Source organism: Apteryx rowi, unplaced genomic scaffold (genome assembly GCF_003343035.1).
Source record: "Apteryx rowi isolate R43461 unplaced genomic scaffold, aptRow1 scaffold_883, whole genome shotgun sequence".
NCBI classification, from domain to species: domain Eukaryota; kingdom Metazoa; phylum Chordata; class Aves; order Apterygiformes; family Apterygidae; genus Apteryx; species Apteryx rowi.
The window spans coordinates 148,073-168,985 of record NW_020451186.1 but is presented as its reverse complement, the minus strand read 5'-3'; the positions used below and the strand labels follow the sequence as shown (position 1 = coordinate 168,985).

The following is a 20,913-nucleotide window of genomic DNA, read 5'->3' as shown; positions in this document are numbered from 1 at the left end:
TGAAGAAATTCACTATAGGACATAGAGATGGGTGGCTGAAGCAATGCTGAAACTGTTAGCATCTACCCTTGATGCGAGATGTAGGAAAAATGCAAACAGTAACTGTTATTAAAGAAGATTAAGGAGGAAAAGGAGGGAATTATATTCCAGTGAGTTTAACTTCAGTTCCTGAAAAGCACTAGAAGGAGTAAGCAGCCTGCAAGAAAATCAGAAAAGGGTAAGGTAATCTTTATTCTTGACAATAAAGATTTGTCAAGAAGCAGCTATGTCATATTAATCTAATTTACATCTTCATGCCAGTATGGCAAAGCAGTGGTATCATATATCTGTGAATTAGTAAAGTTTCTGAGTGTTTCTAATACATCCATTTCCTAAGTTACTTGAATGAAACTTGTAGGTGGGTGCACAAGCAGTTAGAAAATTAATCTTCTCTGTGGTCTCTGCCAGACGGGAGAACTGCACTGAATGGGATTCTGCAGTTAGGACTGTACTGTCTCCCGGTACTAGTGAACTTGGTCATGAATTATTTGGGTGAAGGGCTGTTTATATTTTTGTTAATTTATTTGGACATGTCACCAACTTGGGAGGGGCTGCAAACATACTGGGGGACAGGATGGTCATTCAAAGTAACCTTCACAAGTTAAATAATAGCCCAGAAATGATGGGTTGCAGTTCATTAAGGACAAATACCCAGTTCTGCACTTGGGCATATTCAGTGAAGACCACAAATACAGGATGAGGAAGGCAGCATTTCTACAGAAAAGGATCTGGAGGCTGGAGTTCAGCACAAAAGGAGCATGAATCAATGGTGCTACACTATTGCGAAAAAAAGCCAGCTCCCACAATGAGATGATTCTTCCAGTTGGCTTTGCTGGGCTAAGGCCTCAGCTGGAGTGCTATGTCTAGTTTTGGGCACTGTAATGCAAAAAGATTAAGGACAACTGGACATCTGCCAAAGGAAAACAAAGACTATGATTAACAATTTAGAAAACATGACCTAAAAGGAAAAAAATGATGGAACTTGAGCTCTTCAGATTGAAGGGGATCATGATCTTCAAATATGTAGAAGTAGCTAGAAGAGAGTAGCAGTTGATCTACTATGGATAAGACAAGTAATAGACTTAAATCATACCAAAGGAGTTTTAGATTAAGATAAATTTTCTAGGAGTGGGGCTAGAAAAACACTGGGATGGAGCATAAGGAGAAGCTGTGGCCTATCCATGCCAGGGGAAAAGCAGAAGTCACAAGAGCAGGTTTAACAACCATGTGGCAGGGATGATGGGGGGGGGGGGGCGCTGACCCTGCCTTCAAGCCAGAGAATGGACTACATGATCACATGAGGTCTCAGCCAGCCCCATTTTCTATGATTTCACTATTTTATTCATTCTTGCTTGCATCCTTCACAGTTCTCCAGCCTTAGGCAAAGCAGTGCAAGATGCTAACCTGAGAGGTGCCCATGCACTGGCATACAGAAGGTGCAGGAGAGCAGAAGCTTAAAACCTAAGTGCTTCAGTGTGAGAAAAGGAGCATCGGATTAGGGATGAATAGAGAAGAGTCTCATTCTCAGAGATGTCATATGCCAGGGATGTATTTGCTGACTTATTTCTGTTCCACAATTTTCCTGTCATAACACAGGAGTGGGAAAATCCTGCTCTCTGCTCGCATTATCATGAATGAGTTACTGTGCTGGAAGCTTTGCAATGCACAGATTTCTGCTTTGGTGAAACTAAGCGATTGTGCAAGGCTGCAGCTGTCRAGGCCGTCATCCGCAAGGCTTCGATGGCAGCGGTGCAAGGCGGAGTGGGAAGCAGAGTGAGGTGATCCAAACAAAACAAAGCGCCTTCAGCTGCTTCTCCTGAATAAACTCAGTGACAGTTTTTGGAGAACTGTCTGGCTTGTAACTTTTTTCTCTGCACTGAGCATCTGCTGCAGTAGAGATAGCCAGAGAAACAACAAATAGGGTTTTCTTTTCAGACAATTTCATCTGCACACATAAATGCTTTGTTACAGTAATATAACTCCACTTAAAAGTAATACTGGAGCTAAATCAGTATTTATGCTGACAAAGCTGAAAAGAAATCAAAAAACCTCTATCTGCTATCAGAGCAAAACAGACACATCTTAGTTCTACTGGAAATTTTTTGAAGTTTTGGTGTCTGTTTATTTTTGAGGAAGAAAGGTTAGAAGAAGAGGTTATTTATAAAAAAAGTTATATTTTAAAATGACACATTTAAAAACAAAAAATGGTAACATTTTGTCTGGAACTTGCCAGAATAAAATATTGTGACTTCTTCATAATTTTTCCTTTAGTGTAATGGGGGGGATTTCCCCAAAACAGTTTGGTACATTTGGAAATATTTTAGTCAGCCCAAATGTACCCTTTTGATGGAAAAAAAACACCACCGCCCTCCAAAATCTCTCCTGCTTCTTTGTGCACAGCCCTATGAATATGAGTTATCCCCCTTAAGAAAGGGAAATAAGTAATTCTGCTGTATGGCACATTTATACATATATTTACCTCCACACGGGGCATTGGGCTGATTAAACAATTCTGATTAAAATGATGCAGTCGTACTAATCCTGCATGTTGATTGCTGCTGATAGATCCAAGCGTTGTGTTGCTAACTTAAAATAGTCAATGATTCCCCAAAATACAGCTCCTCAGGCGGGGTTTCCTCCCCTACCATGCAGGCAGCCCCGCACTGCGAGCCCTGGGTGCTCTGCCAAGGAAGGGCGCTTGCTGGCCCGCGGCAGCGGTAGGGACCCTTGGAAGAGGGGAGCTGGGGCAGAGAGAGAGGGCAGGGAGGAGGAATTTGGGGTGGGAGATGTGCCCTAGGTGCTACTGTGCCTTGAGCCAGCATTGCGCTGCCATGCTGCTGCCATGCGGAGCATGGGCTTGCATCCAACCCCCTGGCCTCTGCCTTCTCCTTCTGCAAAGCCAAAATGTGGACATTTTTCTTCCCATAAACAGTAAAGACTGCTGGAATTTTACAGCCCATTTGTAGCGGAGCCACCCAGCTCTCCTGAACATCACACACCTCCAACTGTGGTTAACCTTGTTTTTTTTTCCCCTCCACTGAAATATTTGTCACCTCTTTACTCCTCTTCAAATATGACAGAGAAAGCCCTTAGCCACCTTTTGAGCTGTGAAGGACAGCTGATTTAAAAGGGAAAGCCCTCATTTTGACTAAGAAGCTGCTGTTTGTTAGTACACTGTCAAGTAAAGGCAGAGGAAAGTGCTATTCTTGGACAAGAGCGCTTGAATGGGCTGTGTACCACTGTTCTGAGACTGGTGAAAGCAGAGCATCGCTTCAAGGCCCGCTGGGTGCTGCAAGAGCAGGCTGATTCAGGAAATAGTCTTGTCTTGGTAAATCTCCCACAGGGTAGGGTATCTTACTCTGTTTTTATTCTAGTCTTTTCCCAGCCGCTGCTAACCCAACACCTGAGTACGTCCGCAGTGTCAGAAAGGTGCCTCGCACAAGCCTGGCCAAATGGCTAGAGTGGTATCAGGGCTTGCAAGCAATCACTCCGGAGGCCACAAGCAAGTTCTTTCTGGCAGTGCTTTCTGGCATGACCGCAGTTTCCTTTTTGCATTCAAACTCGACTTGCCTACATGATCTGTAGGAGGAAGGAGAGGTTTTGACAAAAGAAGACAATAGCATTTTTGTGGCAGCTAAGCTGGCAGTCACCCCAAGGCTCAGGATTTGCAGTGGTGGCATGAGGTAAAAAATGCCTCTGGGAGTCATGTCAGGGCTGAGCTAGTGTGCACTCGTGGTCCCCCGGTGTCAGTGAATATGCCTGTTTGTAGGAGCTGAGGATTTAAATCTCGTAAGGCTAGCCACCTCACTGTGAGATTCGTTTTGGCAAATGCCACGACCTTTCCCTTTAAAATGGGGCTATGGTGGAGCATTGGGCATCTGAATAGCTTGGAGGAGTGGAAGGAAAAGTGACATGGTGGTCACTTTTAGGAAGACATAGTCCTCAGCTATATGACATGTTGTCTGTGGTGGTTTTTCTCCACTGAAATGACTATTCTGACAGAAGATAAAACAGCAGGACCATAATGTCAAAGTGCTTAGGCTAAATACAAGAATTCTGGTGGAGGCATGGGCAGCAGGCACAACTAAAGTGGAAGTGTGAACCGTGGCACAGAAAGCCAAATGGTGTGAGATGTCCCTGCCCCTAAGGCTGACCGGGGCAGCTGTAGCTGTTGCAGCCTGCCCAGAGGTTCAGGTTTTCATTAACACCCACTGAGAAAGCCTGAGAYAAACCAGAAGGCTCCTCCTACAGTGAAATTTCCCCTGTGATTTTAACCTGTGTCCAGCCTGACTTGTGACTAGATGCTTGTACATTGRGTGTTTCACTAAAATGGTGATGTCACATGGCTCTCTTCTCCTGCACCTTACAAACCTAGCTCTGGGTGTAGGGAGCACAGCACATGGCATGGAGCCTGCACCCAAACTGGCCACAGGTTGGAGCACAGGAGATACCAGAAGTCTCTGTTGTTTTTTGGTTGCCTTTGCTGTAAGATATTTCTATCTCACAGGAAAGCCCATAAAAGTATGGAGAGAAGGTGCAAATACTGATACTACTGTCCAGCTGAGCACAACTAGAGTGACTCTGCAAGGCAGCAGCAAGGGCTGCTGGAGGAGGGAGCTCTAGGGTGTATTTCAGGCGGGTTTTTAGTCAACAGATCTGAGACCTCCCTGCCCTCAAGCTCCCACCCAGCGCCTTAGGAGCATCCCGAGGTCCAGTRTGGGAGTGGTGCCTGCTGTCCCATCCCCTGCTGTGAGAGCCCCTGATTAGACGCCCTCTTTGCATGCATACGAAGGTCTGTTTTAGATCAGCTGGCCTGCTCTGCTCTGGCGGGAAGGTTGCTCCACAGCCCCAGCGTCCTGCTAACAGACTTCCTTCAGCCCAAGGGCACTCACGGACAACTTATATTGCTTATATTGCAATAATGCTTATTGCATAAATATTGCTCTCATGCCAATGCTTTCTATCAGCTTAAACATCTCTCCTTTTTTCCCTGTTTCTTCGCTGCATTGCTTGTGCATAGCAAACATATCCCTTCTCCAGCTTTGCTTTACTAGGTTGAGCCAAGCTCTTCCCTGCCACTCTTCTCGGATGGGCTCTGCGCTTCCTGTTGCCCTGCCGCCTCCCTTTTTACCTCTTTCCACTTGAGTTCATCTCTTTCAAGTACAGGCGACCTTTAACTTCTGTGTTTGCTTCTTACCACCTCTTATTGGTTTACCACATTTTCTGCTTTCTTATCTTCCTCAGATGAACTTCAAAGGGCTGTTTGACAGCTCAGTAGAAAATCCCTGTTAGTTTGGGTGGCTCTTCTGTAACTCTGTATACTGTGAATACCACTCAAATGAAAAGAATTGTCAGGGAATTAGGTTATTACAGCCTGACTGATGGTGGAGAAAATCAGAAATGCACACCCACCCTCTCAAATATCCTCTTCGATGCCTTTGCGGACAAGTTTGGCATACCTACTGCTTTCATCATCCACACCGGCAAACAAACTGGTGTTTTTTTCATCGCTTACACCTTCCGGCCCAGCAGTACATTGTGCGCCCAGGCTCAGCCCCAAACTACCAGTCCCCCAGCCGCTGTAAGGAGGCATGCAGGATGCCCACGGGAGGCGGCGGACTGGGGCTTGGCACACAGGGGAGAGGCAGGTGGGATGGGGCACCAGCGCACTGAGAGCCACAGGGCTCTGCAGCGCCTCTCCGGCATGACAGGGAGGGAGGCTTGTCCCCGGGAGCTGCTGGAGGAGGAGAGCAGGGTCAAGAGGGAGCATCGCCCGCAAAAGTGCCAGCATGCGGGACACCCCCCTCACGAATGCCCTGTGCAGCAATCACATCTGCCCCTGGTTCTCCCCTGCCCCTGCCAGCATCTTCCTTAGTTTTCATCATCTGAATTATCATCCGTTCTGCCAACAGTTCCCAAATCTACCCCTTTACTGCGAGCCTCCACTTCTGATCCCCCTCTTATCTCCCTGTCCTGGACAACACCTTTCCAAAGCCTCATTTTCATCCTCAAACCCCCTCTTCACTCCCTTCCTTATGTTGCCTTTGAAAATCACATACTCCATCCACTTTAATGAATTTTCCTTCATTATTCACAAGGAGTTAAATGTCCCAAAGGACTGTTGTGCATTGGGAACATAATCCACGCCAGAAGTGGCCTTTCCAAAGGCCAGGCAGGGCCAGGGACTTGACTGTGTCTATCGCTTGTCAAAATGCAGCAAGGGTGCTCTTGAAAAAGTTACCTCAGACTCTATAATTCTGTTATTTCCCTCCAAAACAGTACCACCACCACACTTTTTCCTTCCTCTCCCTATGACCAAATTCTTACCCGTATCCACACTGCAGTCCTCTCTGGTCTGCCCAAAGTACAGCGATTAGCCTTCTTCCAGCCATGGCAGCTGCCATCTTCACTCGTATCTTGTCTTTTTTCACTTTTAGTTTGGTGCTTTGCCTTGCCTTCAAGGTCCTGCATATCTCCTTCACACCACCTTCTTGCTTGCTTGAGCTTTCTCCAACACATGTAGCATTTCCTCTTCTGTTACCCCTACTTACTCTTGCAGCTTCATGCTTCATTTTGCCCAGCCATTTAGGATTGCAGCTGGTGAAAATACATGGCAGGAATTTTTCCTGATTAAAAAAAACATGTTTTGACTAAACTGAAATCTTCTTGCAAAAATCATAAATTTAATAAAAAATAATTCAAGAAAAAAAGATTTTTTCATTTTATAAGTCTAAGTGTTTTAACATGCAGATATATCTTTAATAGAAGCTTTCATTCTGTTATAGGCTTTGTGTGAAACTATCATTTAATTTTTTTTATATGTGTTAATAACTTACCAGCCAAACCAATGCACAAAGCCTCCAATAACAAATAAAAAGTGACATCCTTAACTGGAAAAATAAAATGTTTCAATCATGAGAAGAAATAAAGACAGCTGACCTTACTGATTTTTAAAACGTAAGTGTAAATATAATGTAGTTACATTACATTGTACTGTATGCCAGGACATACTACTGACCTACTATTCATCACACAGTAGAGAATAAAATAAAACAAATTTATACTAAAATAATGTCCCAAAAGTTAATTCTTCACAAAATTAAAAGAAAAAAGGGGAACTGGTCTCTCTTAGGTAATAAAACTAACCAGGTGGTTGGAGGCAGGACGCTGCCATGGTGACTGGCAGCATTTTGAATATCTYGGAGGACTGGGCTCTTCTTTCTGACACTGCTACTGACTGCTGCCAGGTCCTTCATAAGGTTATTTCTTTTTTTCCGAGCCCATTTGCTCACTTCTTTTTTGTCTGTCTGAAGTATTTAGTTCTTCTGTTCCTTGGGGCTGCCTTTTACTGCTCATTTATGCAACAGCCAGCAGGCTGGGAAGCTACTTTTGTTTGGAGCCGCTAGCCGCTACCAGAGAACTGGTTAATAACTAATAATGGTCATACTTCAGATCTGCCACATACTTGTTTGGGGCTCCTAGGCAAATCACTTGGGTTCTCTGTGCCTCTACATATTAGGAAAATGGTGCTTACCAATCGTTGAGATTGATGGATGAAAGCGTATCATTTGACTGACTTATCATCATCACCATCATAATTTCCAGTATTACATAAAACAAAAATAATTTCAAGTAATTATATAAAAAAAAAATTCAAGCCTGTCTTTGTTTCAATATTTTGTCCCTGAACACGTGTCCTAAATGCACTAATATGTACTTTAAAAAAAAACAGAGGAGCAAAGACACTCTGAAATATATCCATTTAAATAAAGTCTGTTTGAAAAATGACTGGAAAGATGTATAGGTAGCTATTAGTCCTTAGTCTGCTCAGAAAGTTAATACATTACAAATAGGAATGGACATAACCAGTCTGCAGTATACAGGTTGATATCAGCTGAAAGAAAAGAAAAAAAACCCCARATATGCTTCTTGGAAATTATATACCAGCTGCTGAAAAGAATTGCAAAGCTATTGAACTTAATGGATCTATACAAATTTATTAGGATCTAGCATTACATGTGGCCAGCCATACATGTTCTCTGACGGAGACACAGGAACTTTTAAATTTGTTTGTTGCTTAAATTAGGGGTTGCTTAAATTAGGGGTGGCTGTGAGGAAGGAGGGTTTAAGCAAACTTGCATTAAAAGGACCTGTTCACGTGTTATCTTTACAGTATTCAAAGAAAGTCATATTTGATTTTTGTTTCACAGAACATGTTTATAAGCCCTTTCATCTCTTTTCCTGTTTACCTCAGCTACGAAGCCCTCTATTTGTCTCAAAAACTCTTCTGTAACTAGCAGCTGCCCATTCAACATTTGCGAAACACCACATCTCAACCGTCTCCGCAAGCAATGGAATAAACCTCGTGCAAACACCCACACCCAAGAGAGGAACGGACACGGAAGAAGGAGAAGGGGACCAGGACCAGCTGGGAGAGCGACGGCATCTTGCCAAGTCGAAGGTAACATCCATCCATATTTAATGTGCTACCTTGAAAATAACTAGCTAATTCTGGTAATTTTGGTAAGCTGCAGAGAGACCTGCAACAGTTACGTCTCTCTTGATACTGTTTGGAGAGCTGATTTTTCACTTTGACTGTTTGGGCCAACTGACGTGGAGAGGGGAGAAAATGGAAAAGGCTGTACTCTGGGAGTAAGCTGTCAAAGGAAGAGATGGCTTGAACAGYGTGAAGGCAGTTTGAATATCCGAGGTTGAGCATCTCCAGTCTCTGTGCAGCCCAGGAAAATCACTTTTGAATTATGCCAAACTCAGAGGCACCTTTTATAAATGTATATATTATATATCTATTCCATCTGTATATCAATATTCATTATATTTTGATCATTTTTGGCTTTTTGCTGTTGAATCTATAGACTGCTTTTTAGGGTCCTCTGACAAGCAACTCAGAAAAGCAAGCCTATTGCTGGGAGGCTTACAATCACAGTGTATCTGGCCATCATGCATGAAAAAAAAGATGAAAAGAGTTAGCAGTATATACTTTTCTACCCATGACATGCTGTATAAACAGTCATTATCATGTGACTCAACATCTTGATATTTAGGGGTCTATGCATCAAAACAAAATTGAAGTTAATAATAGGTATGTCCTGTGTACAGCTGAAATTTTTACACAGGATTATACTCTCAGTGTAGATTGCAGCACTGCTTTTCTCCCATTATTCATTTTTCCTAAACAAAGAACTTTGTAGGGTTGAGGGCTGTATTTGTAACAGGTTTCTCTACATTACRTATTGACTGGTGGAAACAGTCCTGGTGCCGCGGGGAAAGCTGAGGCAGTTCARTGCGGCATAAGCAACATCAGCACCAGGAGCAGTGACAAATAYGGGCCCCAGCACCCCTCTCCCGCACATCTGGATCTTCCTCTCTCCCTGCACAAGGTGGATCAGCCAGGCTAGAAGGGGTGGATTCTGATTTCTTCCTTTTCAATATGAAAATGTGTCTTGAGTGAGATCATTTTCACCATTATCTCACTTTCCATTCACCTGAGCAGTCTAACTGCAGTTTTTAACTCAGGGGAGCACATGCTCTACATTTAATGAATTAATCGCTGTCATTCTTGTTATTGCTACTGTTAACAGCAATGATTACTACCAACGATTCTGTAAAAATAACACTTCTCTCTGTCTGCCGGTGTATTTTAAGTTCTTCTAAGAGCAGGCATAACATAGGTGAAATACACAAACGAACATTCAAGTTCTTTAGAAGTGAGAAGCAAAACTCCTTTGAAATTCTGTCTTTCAAAAGAGCCAATACTTCTTAAAGTACAAACACCTAACTCTGCAGATCAGATCCCCTTTTGCAGTGGCCGTGAGGTGCCAGCTGAAAAACAGGGTGGCTAAAGCACTGACTCACTTTTGGAAAACAGGTCAGAATATTTTAAAGCTGTATTCATTGTAATTCTTCAGAAATTACAAAGCGAGATCCTCTCCCTTGCAAATTGTATTGGCTTTCTCTAAACTAGAAAACTGAAGTTGGGCAAAACAGATAGGAGCTCGAAACTGCCGCTTTATGTCAGTAGACACAGCCGAGCTTTACACCAGCTAACTCAGAGACGAGTGGCAGCCTCGCTTGGCAGCATGGCGCTCAGCACTGCAAGTAGTGCCATGTAGCCCCATGAGCTCCTTACTACCACAGCTGCTGTTGGATGCCCTTCTGCACCAGCTCGTGGAAAAAATAATGTATGTGTCTCTGCACTGCTGGTGTCTGGCCCTGACCAGCTCAGCTAAAACTGTGGTTATGGTGACAGACAGTGGCTTCTGTAGTCAGGAGATGGAGACTTTTATAAGGGTCTTTGTGATACAGGTAAGAAAGTCCTGTTCTCCATGCCAAGTCCAAGGAAACCCAGATTCTTAGATCAGGCACAGGTTTTGTACCATTTTGCACTGTTATAACTATTCGGACCACAAATTGTTCCCCCTCACTATAATGAGGAGGGGCTAACCCGCTGGCATGGTGGTGGTTTTGGGGGAACCTAGTGTCCTGGGGCTCACGCTGATGCATGCACAAGAGTGACTGCAGCGGAGCCACTGGGTAGTAGGGCTGCCCTAGCCAGCGAGCCGGAGGCCACCTTCTGTGGTCCCCCCTGCTGACCTGCTGGCCCAAGGCGGCACAGAGCAGCGGGGCCGAAGGGCACCCTGGGAGACCTGTGCCGGAAGAGCCAGCCCTTCACCTCTCACTCTTTCCTGCRCAGGTATCCGAGATGAATCCCACGAGCCAGTCCCCCGGCACAACGGAATATGACTATACATATGATGAAAACACTGCTCCGTGCGATGAAGGAAATAGTTTTCACAGGTTTAAATCCCTCTTCTTGCCTATCCTTTACTGCCTTGTGTTCATCTTCTGCCTCCTGGGAAACTCCTTGGTCCTTTGGGTTCTTGTGACCAGGAAGAGGCTGACCACGATGACTGATGTCTGCCTGCTGAACCTCGCGGTCTCTGATATGCTCTTCGTTTTGCCTCTCCCTTTCCAAGCCCGCTATGCTTCAGACCAGTGGGTTTTTGGCACTGCTATGTGCAAGATAACAGCTGGCATTTATTACACAGGTTTTTACAGTAGTATTTTCTTTATAACCCTCATGAGCATAGACAGGTATATAGCAATTGTCCATGCTGTCTACGCTGTGAGGATACGGACGGCCTCTTGTGGCATAATTATCAGTTTAATCCTGTGGTTGGTGGCTGGCTTGGCTTCTGTACCCAACATCGTGTTCAACCAGCAGCTGGAGATTGAGCAGTCTGTGCAGTGTGTCCCCACATATCCCCCAGGTGGCAATACCTGGAAGGTTGCGTCTCAGTTTGTAACCAATATCTTGGGCCTTTTGATTCCCCTCAGCATCCTTGTTTACTGCTATGCCCAGATACTGAAAAACCTGCAAAAATGCAAAAATCGGAACAAGATCAAGGCAATCAAGATGATTTTCATCATTGTCATTGTTTTCTTCCTCTTCTGGGCTCCCTTCAACATCGCGCTATTCCTAGACTCCCTGCAGAGCCTGTACCTCATCAATGACTGCAAGGTGAGCTACTGGATAGCCCTGACCCTGCAGCTGACTGAAACGGTTTCCTTCATCCACTGCTGCTTGAACCCCATGATCTATGCATTTGCTGGGGTGATGTTCAAGGCCCATCTTAAAGGAATATTTCAGTCCTGTGTTCGTCTCTTCTCGAGTACTGCTGGAGGCGTTGTGTCTGGTCAGTCATTTTCRGCACCCACCCAGCTCTCCGGCTGCTCTGACAGCACAGGGATGCTGTAAACCACCCTGGGCTACCTTCTTCTGGAGGGAGTAGTTGCCCTAAGCACTGACACAGTCCCGTAGGCTATACCATGTGTGTGGCATCCTCCTGGGGTGACCCAGCATATGCATACTTCCTCTTGGGATGAGCTGTGAAATACTGTGCAGTCAGCCGCAGCGTTAATTTTCTATGACCACCAGCACATTCATAAGATGGCAACCCTCCAAGCTTGCTCAAGAGTAATCTTTAAATAAGTTTTAGAATTTTTTTAATATACTTAAGCAAACAGGGTGCTTCTTCTAGTACATATTTTCTCCTCTGATGAAAGTATTGCTTTTGCCTCACTCCCAAATATGCTCTGACTTGCAGGAGCTGTTTCATATGTGAATCYCTACATCCCTGGGATTGGAGTGGGACATTCCTCTGGGAGGCAGGGAAGGGGACAGATATGGTCTTACTTTGTATTGCAAAGAGGGAATCACCTTAGCCACCATCATCACTCCCTCCCTTTGCCTCAGCTCCCGAACAAAGGGGCAACTCAGCTTGAGCCTTTGTCGCTTCTCTGTGGGAAGCTCCTGGGGTCTTGGCTGGGGGTCCCTGGAGCCACTGCCGCCCAGAGCAGCCTTTCACTGCAACGCCTTCAAAAACAGCAAATCAACACCTCCAGCTGTTCCCTACACTGGTTACTTGTAGCCTATAYAAGCTGAATATGTCAACACCAACACAGTCTGCTAGTCTGTGTTCTCTATGGAGGTGGTGGTCCTCCAGTTCTGTGCCCTCACCATTTGCTGTCAAATGTAAATATCACAAAATAGCATGTATCACATCAGCTCAGAGTCTCTTTCTCCATATGTTATTTTCTGCCATTTTAGAAATGTTTTCTTGAATAAAACGTATTAACTGTACCTTTGTATGTCTTGGCTGCTGAAAGTTTTTCCAGGGACCTGCAATCCTCGATTAAAATGAAGAAAGGATGCTCTTACTGATTTTCAGTCTGTGTCCTGTAAAATACATCTGATGGAATTGAGAGGTGCCCTGGAGCTTCCCAGCAAAAAAAGGGCCTGTCTCCACTTTCCTGCTAAGCAACATTTGTTCTCAAAATCCCCCCCAAAATTCGCAATAAAAAAATAACATTTATGTTGGGGTAATATTCCTGCAACCTAATTTTTAGAAGTTTAACAAGAGATTACCTGAAACTATGGGAAATACACAGCCTAGGTATCGCTAAAGGCTGTATTTTCTAGGGTAAGAAAAAATGTAAGAAAAAGTTTATCTTTCCTTCTGAAAATATAAATGCATCTATTTTTTGACTCCTAAGAATTTAAAATATGTTTCCAACCCTAGTACCAAATGGTTCTTGTCACTAACTATATAAGAAAGATAGCAAAGACTTCTTTCATTTGTAAGAGATAGTTAACATTTCTAGATTTTATTTCCCAAATGGGTAAGAAATACACTGCAACTTAATTATCATATTTTTTACTTTTCTGAAGACTTTTAGGTATTTAGAAAATGAAGCCCTCTATTGACATATTTCTGTGTTTCTTACTGTGCAGGCGCTTTAATGATTAAAAAGATACACAGGCCAGGATCTCGGGTCAGATACCTTCTCCTGTGACCCTTTTGGTGTTTGGGCAAAAATAATTCTGTTTAAAATGTGCAGTAAAATTTACTATCTTACCTGTTGATGCTCTAGGTGAAAATGGAAGGGAGAAGAAACAGAAGTTTCATGTATATTCTTTCTTATATGGTATTTTGAGAAGAAGGGGGGATGGAAAAGTTTTCTGGCCAGCTCTCACCCCCTCACACTATCCCATTGAACTGTGTCACTGCAGTTTATATAGCACAAAACTGGCAACTGAAAGTTTTGTTACTTGGCTGCCTGGAAAAGATGCAAGGTGGCATTGATCAAAGAGGGGGTGCTGGTCCTGTCTGGACTGCATGGGATTTACAGGACCAAGGAGCTGCCTTCAAGGGTATAGAGTATCTGTGGAGACTGTCCTGCCTCTAGGTTTTAGGAAGTGATTGTGTCCTAAACAGCAGCTTTTTGGCATCTTTTTTCCTGATTGAAATTGAGCAGTTGTGAAACAGCAAACAATTTGCCCTGACCAATTTGTTTTGTCAAGAACTGCACAAACCTCTCCCCCCCCCCCAACAAAAAAAAACAACCAAAACCAGGCACTGCCATCATGAAATTTTGCAAGTGGAAACCTAAAATGCATCAAAGATACTCTTGCATCATTGAAACAGCAGTGTTTCCAGCAGAAGACTAGGGCTCCTCTGGGTTACAAGACAAGGGTCAAACTCTTTGGTTTCTCTTACTCTTTCGCATAGCTTCCACTGAAATCAAGCAGCGAGGGGAGCAGTAGCAGAATTTAGCCTAAATGATAGGTTAAGCTTTAAATGAAGAAGGCAAAAAGGAGGTTTTGCTGGGTTCACTGTAGAGCTTCCTCTTCCTCCTCCTTCACTGCTGCATTTAAAGTCCGAGTATTTAAGAATTCCGAAAGGTAGATCGAAACCCCCATCCTCTGCTCAGGCACAGCTCAGTACCCTTGATCTCTAGTCGATCGAGATGACAGATTCTTAGGACTTTTCCTTTCAAAAGGATCTTTCTGTGTCTAATGTGGCTGCAAAAAGGAATAATGTAAGTAGCTATTTTGCTCCTTTTATTGTATGAGCTACCAGAACAGAGACGCAAAAACCCATCGGCACCAAAAGTGCTCATGCAGAGCAGAGCTCTCAGAAGCCTTGTGCCTCTTCTTTAAATGTGTAATTTAATTCTTAATGTTGTCAGCCCACAGGATTTTTTGCTACTCTTGCATGTCATCAGCAAGTAAAGAATCTAGGTAGATGCACAGCAAAGTTCAAAATTTTTTGTGCTTCTATGCCCTGAAACAATTATGGATAACAGCACTGTTAGATCAAAAGCACAGTGAAGTGCTACACTAGTAGGATAATATCAAGGAACTGGTACTGCCATTTCCTCCATTATAAATTTTGTTTTATGTAGGAATTTGTCAACAACAATCTGGCCTCTTCCACAGACACAATATTCTCCTTGGAATAAAACAGGTAGCAGAAGGGCTGTTTCCTCATTTTGAAGGGTTATGACACAATGCAAAATTAGTAAAAGAATTTTCTAATCTGCTTGTAATCAAAATGCTGGAATCAGCTAGTTTTCATGTGCTGAGATGTTGGCATCTGCAAATAACACTGCAAAAGCACTGAGGAACATTCAGATTTGATGCCATGGACTTCCTGGTCTTGCGGGTGGTAATGTGAATATATATGCCAAAGATATCTGGCCCGATCTTGTTCCATTGCTTCCAGTAGAAAGTTGATTATTATTGTGAAGGAGGTGGAATGAGGAAATTACTGCTGTGAGTAGAACAATCTCCTAATTAGATGCTGCACAACTACAGCAATCAATGTTCTCCAAGAACTGAGCTGTTACACCTATGAGTGGTGTCACATTGCCAGCTAAAGTGCTAAGTACCACTTTTCATATGTGGTAACATTTCCCTAGCTAGTTCTAAAATGTGTCTGAATCTGTTTGAACTTTCTACCTCTTGATTTTCATTTAACATGTTTCATAATTCTTCACTTTCCTGTTTCATTTTTCTCTGCTGTTTTGTAGTATAAAGCCTATGACTCTATGACAGGAAAGTCTGATCTTGTTCTTATCCAAGACCATTTGGCAGAGTAAAACAAAACATCCAAATCTGTGAGCGCTCAAAAACTCTGCCCAGATTTTTTTTAATAAATAAAGTATAAGAAAACTGTTCAGCAGTGCCAAGTAGAACTAGGAAAGAAAGAGAAGCCTCATATAAGAGGTGGTGGTGATTCCTGCTGACTTTTCTGCAGCCTGAGAAGCAAGGTTCTCAGGATTTGCAATGTTCCTCAATCATATTGGCTTGCCATGAGACAGCCAACCTTAGGAAGAAGCGAGATTGAATTTTAGATGTGTCCATTTGGCCCACCACCCCAAGCTGAGATCATGAGAAACATGTTTTGACGAGGGCTCAGGAAGTCAGCTGGACCTCCTGAGAGATAAAAAGAGTGAACATGGGAAATTATTTTCCAGGAAGAAAAATATCTTAAAGCTAGGTTCTGTCTATTCAGGAACAATATTTTGAGGTTGTGCACACTCTTGTTCTCTCTCTTCAGCTTCATGAAGCCTCACTTTTTCCATAATGAAAGAATGAAGAGTTGTACCTCATTTGAGAGCAGAGAAGAGCACTGTATTGGTCTGTGTTCATTTGGATTTGTCCCGATCCCCTAGCAGGCRTTGATTTCTGTGACCTAGCTAAGCAGCTATGGCCTCCCAACAGGAGCAGTGACAGAAGAACAAGGGAGACAACCCACAGAGTTTGTAGAAAATGTTTACTTACCTTACTTTTTCCATGTTTTGGGGAGGAAAACTGGACATTCATTTCTGACTAAATACCAAAATTTTGTTTATTCAGCTTTCTGATTGCATCTGCTCAAGCTGCTGGACTAAAATTAAAGAGAAAAGCACAGGTAAGATTCTCAGTTAAGATGCCTAAGGCGTATGAAAGAGGGGGAATCAATCCATAGAAACCACCTGCTGAAGTGATATCAGAAATGACGCAATACTTCAGGATGATACAGCTCTGGTAGAAAAATCACATTAAACTTCTTCTCATAATACTAAATTACTTACTCTAGTGTTCTCAGTGAGTCTGAGAAACCATTAGTATATGTTTCTGAAAAACTAAAGGGTTTTTGCCCTCCCACCAGATGTATTTTGCTGCCAATCAGATGCTGATGGCAGTGGCCCCTTGACAGACTCCTGCCACTGGCAGCTCCAAGCAGGTGTCAGGCCCTGGAACTACACACTCTCAACAGGTTGCAATATTTGGCAACTAGTTTATGAAATCCTGAAGACATTGCAGTTTTTTTGACAATATCAAGGTTAGCTAACAAGTCACACATGCTAGACAGTAAAGACGTAGAAAAAGTGTCCTTTACATGCTAGAAGTTACTTTTTTTCCAGTGTGATTTCTATAATGGGCAGTACAGAACCATGAAGAGAAAACAGTCACCTTCAAAATGAGAAACGTGCCTACACAGTATCACAGAGGGAGATCATTTCATACAAACCTATGAAGTCAAAAAAGCATGCTGCTGAGCTCAGGCCAATGAGCAGCTGAGTGCTATGACTAATAATAAGTCTGTTGCTGCTCCTGGACCTAGCTTTTATGTCTCTGTACTCCACAAAGTAAACACACTTCTCCACTTATTAAGAACTATGCACCAAAAATGTCCATAGCACTGGCTTTTGGGAAGTCACTCAGTTTTTCCAGTGCTTCAYGGACATGAATATCAGTGGTCTGTGACAGTGAGAACATGGGAGATGTGAAGAAGCCCCTGACTGCATAGCTGGGAGAGGAGATTTTTTAACAGATAGGACAAAGCCAGATAGTCCCATCGGCTGCCTGGGAACCTAGAACAGGGTGTCTAAAAAGGGTATGGCAATAAAACATTGGTTGTCAGAAGTAAATGGAAAAACAGTGAGAGAAACTGGCTGCTGGCAATCACTGAGCTGCCTCTCAAGTTGTTTTTGAAGCAAATGAATTTGGGATCCACATTTGCTTTGGCCCAGAGAAAAGGGAAGTTTACTCAGGAGCTCGTGTACACCCTCAGTCTGACTTGCCTGGACTGTCTGGGTCATGGGGAATGGTACGTGCCCAGCATCTGTGCTAACTAAACTGCAGGGACTGATGCACAGATGTGACTGGTGTGTAGACTTATCTGACGCAGTTACTACCAGGGGCTCACAGCAGAGTTGCCACTTCCCTCAAATTGGAGAAGAGCTCCTGGAGAGCGGAGTCACATGTGACCTGCAGGTGCCGTCACTCCCTCTGAGCAGCCGAAAGGAACGCATGAAGAAAGAACGGAACCTGGGAAGGAGTGAAACCATACATGCACATTTTGATATGAAGAAAATGGGCCTTGTGGTTATTGGCAAATTACAGATTTCTAGGAAAAACATTTATTCCTAAATTTAGAAATATGCAACATGTTCTCTTAGGCAGGCACTTCAAGAAGTCAGTGGGTTCAGGTCAGACCTCAGATAGCCTGTTGTTACACCAAGGGCCTGCTAAAAACGGACCAGAGATTGCTCCGAGTCCCTCGCTAAACTCCTATGCTACCGCAGAGTGCTGGTGTGAGCAGAGACTTGGCAGTACACACAGATACTTACACACAGACACAGGCATAGAGGTGGTTATCTAAGTATTTCTACCTTTTTTTTTTTTTTAAACCATGTTACATGTCTCTAGTGCAGCTAGTAATAAAGGTATACAAATTTCATGCTGAGTGTTTGCAGTTCTGAGGGGGAAAAAGAATATCCCCCTTCAAATCTGTTTCCTTAGACCTGTCACAGGAACAGCATCAAGCCTCAGGGGCAGTTTTTTGGAATCATTGCCTTCCTCACTGTCAAGTAAAATGCATGTTTCAAATAACCTGAATACAAGATAACACACGTATACTCATTTCTAGGTCTGGCCCTGCACCCAGAATCCAGCTGGCTGCCCCTTTGTCCCTCCAGGGGCAAGATCTTCCTGGGCTTCTCCCTGCTTGCAAACAGCATGGCAGCTCCTGCCTCTGTTTCCCTCCTGCCTTTTCTGATGTGCATCTCTGCAAGCTCAGGTGCTGTGCTTTCACCTTGTTTTTGTATCCCACCCATTTGTTCCACATTCTCTTTTAATGCCATTACAGCTGCCCTTATCACTTAAAGTGCATAAAATCCAGGTGTCACATATAATCTGTATAGTTGTTGCATGATAAAAGATCAACCTACTCATCTCTCAGTGGGAGGAGGAAAACAAGAAGTTATGACTTGGCACTGCTCTTAATTCTAAGAACTGTTTTAGCAGCTGTCCTACTCAGAAATTGCAGCTCAGTGTAATGTGCTCTTGAGCCTTCACTTTCCTTATCCCTTTTTCATTCCTCTGGAGCACTCTGCGAGTCTTCCCACTCCTATCGTCTATTTCCCCAGTTTCAGGAGCCTCTAGCATCTAATAACTGCAATTACTGTCATTATGATTATTGAGACTTTTTCTGTCCAAGAGTATTTATTTTTTTCCTTTTCCTTTTTTTTTCTGTGATAATTAGATCTAGACTAATAATGATTCTTGGATTAGACTGYTAAGATTTCAATTACACTAACAATAAATTCTTGACTTTATGCATAAGGTGTGTTTCCTTTTTGCCTGTAACAAGATTTTGAGTATAACACTTCCCCCACAGACCAGGCCAACTAGCAGCATCCAGTATCCTGAGAAAGAGGCTGGGTTGTTGCACCACAAATGTGTGAGATATGGTACCACCTTGGGGATACCCAAGACAGGTATGAGTGACGGTGCCTTACCTTGAAGGCCTGAGATTTGACAGATCTGTACTTGATAATTGGTTAAAGCCAGGTTCTGTCACATGTTTGGGGTCTGCCACTGAATTTGGTGTGGCAAGATTTGATAGTCATCAAGATTAGTGTATCATTTTTCTGGGATTGCCATCAGTGTTAAAAAGATTGAAATTACATCTACGTCCTTTACCTCTTATTAAAGATAAAGATATAAGCAAGAAGAGTTGGACCAGCCAGACCAATGAAATCAGTCATTTTTGGCTATTCTCTATAACTATTTGAAGCTCTACACTACCATTTTGGCGACAGAAATGCACCTCACCATCCTCTTTCAGATATCTGGTGTGGGTTTTGCTCATAAATAGAAATGCATTCTAACAAAACCCAAATGCATTAATGAGCGATCCCAGAGCTGAGATACAAAACTTCCTGAGGTTTACAATTTTCTCCTGAAATGACTTCATAATTGCTACTAAATTCTTAAGCTTGCCTGACTTCAACTTTCATTAGGAACTTGAAAATCTCAGAGCTCTGCTGAAATTCTGGTGGCCCCTAGATGACATCCAAGCCTGCCTTATGTCTCTCTCTATGTCACTGGTTCCTTTCCTTCCTCAGCTGGAGGAGATAACCAGGTGTCCTCTCTAACCCATCCCAGTGCACACCCATGACAGCTGACCAGGCTGTCTCCTTTCCTAATGGGTCCTGTTCTTCTGCTCCTTCACTGATTCTCAGGGTAGCTAATAAATTATGTTTTCACCTATTACAGCTTTCTGATGCATTGCTTTTCCAGGTTGTGGCTGGTGTCCAGAGCTTTTGGCCCTCATTTGTCTAGGCTTTTTTCTAAGACAGAGAAAATGTTTGGATATATCTCAGGAGAGATGCCCCATTTCAGTGAAAAAACATAGGTTTGTGGGGCTCAGGCCTGCCTCTTGGCCTGTCTCTTGGATGAACTGGGTGGAGGGAGGAGGCTGGCTGGCAGTTGGAAGTGTCTGTGATGTAGGTATTCAATGTTTAATGCATTTAACACATGAACAGCTAGGAGATAAGAAATGGTCCCTAGTCAGTGTAAAAAAAGACAGTAAACATCTCCATTATCCAAAGACAACTTTATTGCCAATAGTATTGAAAATATACTGTGACCTAAAAAAGACCTTGTAAGAAGGATTATCGGTGTAAGTTGCTAATTCCCCAAAGAAACATACCAGAGATAGTTTTGGTTTTGAGATTCAGGTGAATCCAAGCGCACTTCAGGCAATGCAAAAAAAAACAAAACAAAACAAAACAAAAAAACCCCTTTTTGCTAAGATTCACTTAAAGCTTTATATAGGACTTAATCCTAGCATATTTTACTACAACTTGGGCAGAAATGCCAGTTTTCCTTTGAATCCTCTTGCTCAGATAGCTCTTCAGTTTAAATTATTTTTATAATTTAAACTTGCTTGGCTTGCTTTCTTCTCAACACTTACACAATCTCTTTCAAGAAGAACTGCAAGCTGGTTTGCATGCTCTAAATATACCTGCATAAAATAATAATTTCAATGTAATCTGAGAGCTTCACAAGTACATACGGATTTGTCTTCATACCATACTTGCTAACACTGAAAATGTTTTGCACTGTGGCACAAACAGCTTATCCACATCTGTTCAGCTAACAGAGTTGCTGTAAAATATCTCACTTGTGGACAAAGTTGTAAAGTAGCTCTTCCATTCCTGCTATGAGAAAGCAAT

At 43.1% G+C, this 20,913-nt stretch overlaps 1 protein-coding gene across 1 annotated transcript; it reads left to right on the top strand.

Annotated features, from left to right (window-relative positions):
- The first annotated feature begins 8,349 nt into the window (after positions 1-8,349).
- LOC112977971 (C-C chemokine receptor type 8-like) lies at positions 8,350-12,682 on the top strand. Its single transcript, XM_026090954.1, has 2 exons — positions 8,350-8,500; positions 10,751-12,682. The coding sequence occupies exon 2, from the start codon at positions 10,760-10,762 to the stop codon at positions 11,813-11,815; it is 1,056 nt and encodes a 351-aa protein (XP_025946739.1). The 5' UTR covers positions 8,350-8,500; positions 10,751-10,759; the 3' UTR covers positions 11,816-12,682.
- The last annotated feature ends 8,231 nt before the right edge of the window (positions 12,683-20,913 follow it).